At 44.2% G+C, this 6,278-nt stretch overlaps 1 protein-coding gene across 1 annotated transcript; it reads right to left on the bottom strand.

Moving 5' to 3' along the window:
- Positions 1–1,506: 1,506 nt before the first annotated feature.
- LOC123397795 (probable plastidic glucose transporter 1) lies at positions 1,507–5,979 on the bottom strand. Its single transcript, XM_045092326.1, has 12 exons — positions 5,630–5,979; positions 5,408–5,546; positions 4,763–4,963; positions 4,512–4,611; positions 4,254–4,366; positions 3,663–3,756; positions 3,436–3,586; positions 2,960–3,106; positions 2,783–2,856; positions 2,491–2,579; positions 2,134–2,248; positions 1,507–2,065 (listed from the first exon to the last, which is right to left on the bottom strand). Exons 1-12 carry the CDS (start codon positions 5,865–5,867, stop codon positions 1,868–1,870), a joined length of 1,659 nt encoding a protein of 552 aa, XP_044948261.1. The 5' UTR covers positions 5,868–5,979; the 3' UTR covers positions 1,507–1,867.
- Positions 5,980–6,278: the final 299 nt, after the last annotated feature.

Raw genomic sequence — 6,278 nt, 5'->3', positions numbered from 1 at the left:
GAGGGTCTTGTCTTGTCGATGAGGGGCCCGCCGGCTGCATGGTCTCGTTTACCTGTGGGACCCGCCGGCTGGCCAATGGGGCTCCCGCGTAAGGTTGACGCTGAGCACGCGTTGTACGTCAAGCGTCGCCCCGCGAAATTCTTCATGGGCAGGCTGTACGACCGCCTCCACTGTTCCCCACGTCGAGTGCAGTAATGGAGTGGGAGTGTGACGGTCCGACATCAGGCTAGGTGATGGATCAGAGCCGGGGTAGGTCAGCGGCGTGACCGCCGACGCTCGTACCTGCCAGACGCCCCGATCCAGTACCTTTGCTGACGTGTAGCTACCTTTAATCGTGAGGTCCTTTCATGACCTACGATCTGATGTGACTGGTGATCCTCGGCCGGCTAGCCTGCTTGGCTAGCCGGCTCGCGGGTGGCCGCCTCCTCCCCAGTCCGGCTGGCGAGACCAGGCCGGCTCTGAAGGGGAGGCCGCCTGCATTCTAGCCGGCAGGGGATGCCTGGCCGGCCAGAAAGGTGGCCGCCTCGTCGTCCGGCCAGCAGGCGAGGCCTAGCCGGTTAGAAGACTTGGGCCTTGGGAATCTCCATACCTTCATGTCCATTGGGCCGGAAATGAAGGAGTAGGCTCGATGAGCCTACCCCGGTGTTATCCCCCCGACACTCATGATGAATTACGGCATAGACTCAGGCGAGAGCCCGGGAATCGCCCATGGCAGCGGAAACCCTAACCCTAATTTCCTCCGTTGTCTACAACACAATCTTTTATGTGTTCTTGAAGAAGTTCCAACAAACTTCAAATTCCTGCCTTTGTGAAAATAAAATAAAGAAGACAAATGGCCGTGAAACGGTCACTACTCACGGCATATTTGTTTTTCTTGCACCCGAGAAATGCTTTGGACGTGAAGTTTAAATTTCGCATGGGTTTATAATATATCCTTCGTAGTATGCTTATTTGCTTAGATTCATGAAGTTCATAGGGAGTCTAGGAAACTATCCATTTGCATAGGATATGATTACACATCCTTGGCTAGGCATGCAAGGAGCATGCTAGCCCACCAGTGTTCGAGTCCTGAGCGGTGCTGGTGCTTAGAGATTTTCTTTTATAAAAATATACCTCTAAAAGCTAGTCCCGGATGTTTTTTATATATATAACACAACGCGATCCCTCGAAAAGGATCTGGGATTACAAGAAGTGATGTGCATATATGCGTTTGTAAAATAAAAGTGTAGTCTACAACATAATCTGTTGTGTCTTCTTGAAGAAGTTCCAATAAACTTCAAATTCCTGCCTTTGCGAAAATAAAATAAAGAAGACAAATGGCTGTGAAACGGTCACTACTCACAGCAAATTTGTTTTTCTTGCACCCGAGAAATACTCTGAACGTGAAGTTTAAATTTTGCATGGGTTTATAATATATCCTTCGTAGTATGCTTATTTGCTTAGATTCATGAAATTCATAGGGAGTCTAGGAAACTACCCATTTGCATAGGATATGATTACACATCCTTGGAAGAATGCACATAATATTCATGTATAAAGAACTGCAAAACTGCATATACAAGAATGCCATTTCCTCTACCCAGTATTTGGACAGACCCATCAATGTCTAGCGCTATTATCAACTCAGGTGTATTTGCAATTATAATGTGATCTACTTATATACATGGGCGTAATGATCGAAGTTGAAACCATGTCTGTGTGCGACAAATTGTTGCTAAAGAGCTACTGCTTCTACATGACCTCCAGATACACCCGCAGGCAGGTTAGATCATTGGAGTGCATGTACTTCTCGGCTCAAAAACTCATCAAGGCAGTTGAATGCCGTTGATTTGTAGATCATCTGCGTAACTTAATACATCAACCAGTTCTATTTTCGTTCCCCAGGGGCAGCAGGGCTCATAGACATCTCAATTTCCTCAAGAGAACGTCCTTTTGTCTCAACTATGAAATTGTAAGCGAAAAGTGCGGACAACAAGGAGACCCCGCCGAAGCCTGCATAGACCGCTCCGACGCCAAACGACTTTACAAGCTCCAGGAAATATAGTCCCACCAGAAAATTACATACCTGACAAACAATCAATTCCATAAGCATAGGTGTAAACTACGTCTCTTGATACAGAGTAGAGTGCATACCCAATGTACAGTGAAGCTGAACCCCATAACTTTTGAGCGTGTCCGGGCACTGCTCAGCTCAGGTATGATAATTCCAGTAACTGGTCCAGCACCAACAGCAAAAGTAAAAATGTACCTGAAAATGCAATCGTAAGTTTTCTGTACACATGGACAAACTCACAAAAGAGCGAGGTACCTAGCCAATTTCAATACTACTAAAACACAAATAGCATCAGTGAGGTCTCTAACCAAGATTCTGATCATTTGTCACAACTGTCAAGTGATTTGCATTGCAATGAGGTTTAGTCCTCGCATGTTAAATTGCTGTGCAGCATGGAACGAGGAACATGCTAGAGAGAAGAAGGTAAGAGTGCATACAAAAGAGTTCCGGTAATTGAGAGGGTATGTCCAACGCCTTCATCAAGGGGAAAGCTGATGGAAAACACTATAAGGAACATAGCAAATGCCTGCAAAAGGGAAGAAAGTGGCATTAGATTTTTTTTTTTAACAAGAGCAGTATTTGAACAAGGAACACCGAGTATGAAGATAACCATATCAGCGCACCAAAGGAAGAATATATTCCTCATCAACTCCCCAATAAAAGGAAAATGCAGATATTTTTAACAAAAAATATAAGATTACGTTGGACTGCCTGAAAAATGCTGCATACCATTCCAAGATAGCTCCCTATCAAAAGATTCTTCCGTCCTTGCTTGTCCATCAAATTTGAAGCAACAAGTGCCCCTAAACCCCCCCCCCCCCCCCCCCAAAACATGGTACATGAGTTTATGAATAAGATACAACATAGAGGAACATGAATAACGGAGTTTAACTAACCTCCACTAACCTCCAAAGTTGGTTATTCCAACATATAAGCTCGCCAAAACACCACTGGTAATACCAACATCACGGAATGTTAATGATGAAAAATAGAGAACACCATTTATTCCAGCAAACTGTTGCAGAAAGAACAGTGACCCTCCAATCAATGCAACTGCATATAAATTAGAGAATATTTATTGCTAATGAAACAAAGTCATAATAATACAAAAAAAAATGCTTCTAGGTAAGGTCATGGCCTCTCCTTTACAAAAGATGTGTGGAGAAAGAATGATATTTGTGTTCAAAGTTATGCAAAAATGAGATGCAAAACCTCAAGCAGGCATGTAAGCGCAGGAACATGCACATCCATACCTACATACATAAGAGGGCATGCACAAATCCGAACATATACAGTTCACAAGCATGGTTATTCATACCAGTAAGAGAGACCAAAAGAAGGAACAGCAAAAGGAAATATAGTATAAAGGTAATGAAAACAACCTCTATTGTGGGGTTCCGCCAGAAGTTCTGACCAGCTAGCCTGTGAATCATCATTCGCAACAACAGATTTCATTTCTTCCATGGCCTTCTCCGCTTCAGAAACTCCCCAAATATTCTCTACCACTTTTCTGGCATCATCTAATCTCCCAACCTACATGATGGAATATACTGATGCGAAGGCTCTTGATCAACTAAATGGAACTCACAATTAAGCGCTAAAGGCACACCTTGGCAAGCCAGCGTGGACTCTCAACGGCGAATTGCATTCCAACAACAATGAAAAAACCAGGCACACATGCTGCATAAAGCATTGTTCGCCACCTATGGAAAGGAACCCAAAATATTAATTAGGCGACATGTTAAGAATCTACTAAAAATTAAATGCATGTGGTTAGAAATTTGTTCACATAGCTTAACAAAAATGTGAAGTGTTCAAAATCAAAGTGTTTGTTTTAATATGTAGAACCTCGAGGCTTAGTAGTTAAAGCTAGAAATTTGGGCTCCTGTAAAGCTGTAACAGTGCAATATTGTTCAAAATCAAAGTGTTTGTTTTAATATGTAGAACCTCGAGGCTTAGTAGTTAAAGCTAGAAATTTGGGCTCCTGTAAAGCTGTAACAGTGCAATATTCTTCATATGATTTTGCATTGGTTCCTGTTCTTCTATACTAACTGAGATATGTGAGAAAAAGGGTTATGAATCTGCTTGATTAATAGTACGTGTTATGAATCTGTTCTATGATCATGGCACTGTAAAAAAAATAAACCAATGATAACTTACATCATTAACATAGCAGAAAAGCCAACGAAAGGTGCCTCACCAATGTGGATCACTTTCAGAAGGTATCCCCAAGGAAAGTGCAGCAATTATTCCTAAACATGTTCCAATCTGGCATAGAGTACCCAAAGTGCCTCTGTATTTTGTTGGAGCAACCTAGTATATAGTAGCATGTAAAAAGAGCGAAGATTGATACAGAGATATTGGAAACAACCAAGACACATGAGAACTGGGTATAAAATTAAGCATAGCGCTATCGCACTGCCGTTCAGTTCTGAAGCATCACATTTCTGAAGTGTACCTCAGAGATATATATTGGAACAAGCACGGTATTCACGCCAATTCCAATGCCAACAAGGAACCTTCCCAGGAGCATCTCATCCATCGAATGTGCCTGTGCACTGTATTATTGTTTTAGATGTAACACACGATGTTTATGAAATGGACATGCTGTTAAGAGGAAACTGAATTTGATGTTAACTTCTGTACAACCATGTTACGACAGCAGTTAGAAGAAGAAACTCCATAAACCTACGAATGTAGAAAAAGTACCTGATGAAAGCCCCAAGAATTAATGGAATACTATCAATCTGAAGAGTCCTTTTACAACCTAAATAATCAACTAGCGCAGACGAGCCTAAGCTCCCAAAGAATGCACCGACAATGAATATGCTGACCACAAGACCTTGGAGAAACGGATTTCCTTGAAAACCAAGCTCTCGTGCAATATCCTCTATTGGACCATTCATGACCCTGCAAATTACATCATGCAGCGAAACTTTACTAGAATGTTTTAACATAACATAGATATCTGCACCAGTAAACTGAAAATAACATTGCAATGTATAGTACATTAAACAGTCAAATACACATACTTCAGGATACATTCCAAATTCAGTGTTCGCATTTCAACTGGCATTGATCATTTAAATTTCCTTGAAGCCACATGAATTTTGATGGCAGCTGCACCATTTCCTATACAAAATTTATGTAGTAATGATGTGATTACCAGCTGCTGCATAACAACTGATTGAGATTACTAATGGAAGATATTCAAAAACAAGTTAGGGTCTATGCATGTTTTCTAAATTTTAAACTTTACATTTAATTCAGAAAGAACACATAAATGGCACGTCCTCGTAGAAATGCTATGTAATTGTAAACCCTGAGTTTGCTAACCACTCTTCTCTTACGCACCCAATGTGGTAGCCAAAGAGGAAATTGGCCATGGACGCAGTGAGCACGTGAGGGAACGCCCGAACCCACCCGAGATCAGCGTCACCGCCTCCATCTCCACCACCACCACCACCATCGCCTCCTAACCCCGCATCCAATCCTGTCAAGAACAGCGAAAGCTCGCATCATTACATCAACGCACCAACAAGTGCACGAGCAACAAAGAAACAACCGATGCCGAACCTGAGATGCCCCCCAGCAATTCCGAGCTAGGCTGAGGTGGAGGCGCGGAAGGTTGGCTGGGAGGAGGCCCGCTCTCTACGGCAGCGAGGCGTGGGTGCCAGAGCTCGAGGCGCCGCGGCAGGGCACGGAGGGCAGGTCCGCGCGCGCGGCTAGAGGATGGCCCGAGGCCGAGCCGCGGTCGCAGCAAGGGCGCCGATGGAAGTACAAGCATCGCGGCAAGGGGCGTCGGCGGCATCATCGCTCCGGCTACCGGACGGGCAATTCGTCGAGCAGCCGGCGGGCGCGGGTCGGAGCGGGGAAGTAAGGGGAGAGTGGAGGGGGGAGGGAGGCGAGAGTCCTGGTCCCGGGGCAACGGGTGAAGGGAAAAGCCGCGACGCGGAACGGCTGATTTTATGTGGGGCCACTTTGAACCACGGCTCGTGAAGAAGTAGTGGCCACGTGTCATCTGCTTTTTTTTTTTTCATGGAAAAATAAATTCATTCATCAAGCGGTGGCCAAGTCTGCATTACAAAGGTCGGAGCATCTTCACACGATTCGACCCTCTAGGTCTTGAAATAGCGGCACTAAAGATCACCCCAGACGCCGTTTCTTTTAAACCAAACTCGATCAAAATTCGGCACAAACTCGATCAAACTATGCGCTTTTCATT

Source organism: Hordeum vulgare, chromosome 5H (genome assembly GCF_904849725.1).
Source record: "Hordeum vulgare subsp. vulgare chromosome 5H, MorexV3_pseudomolecules_assembly, whole genome shotgun sequence".
In the NCBI taxonomy this organism is placed as follows: domain Eukaryota; kingdom Viridiplantae; phylum Streptophyta; class Magnoliopsida; order Poales; family Poaceae; genus Hordeum; species Hordeum vulgare.
The sequence above is the reverse complement of the archived record's forward strand: the minus strand, read 5'-3'. Positions and strand labels throughout refer to the sequence as shown.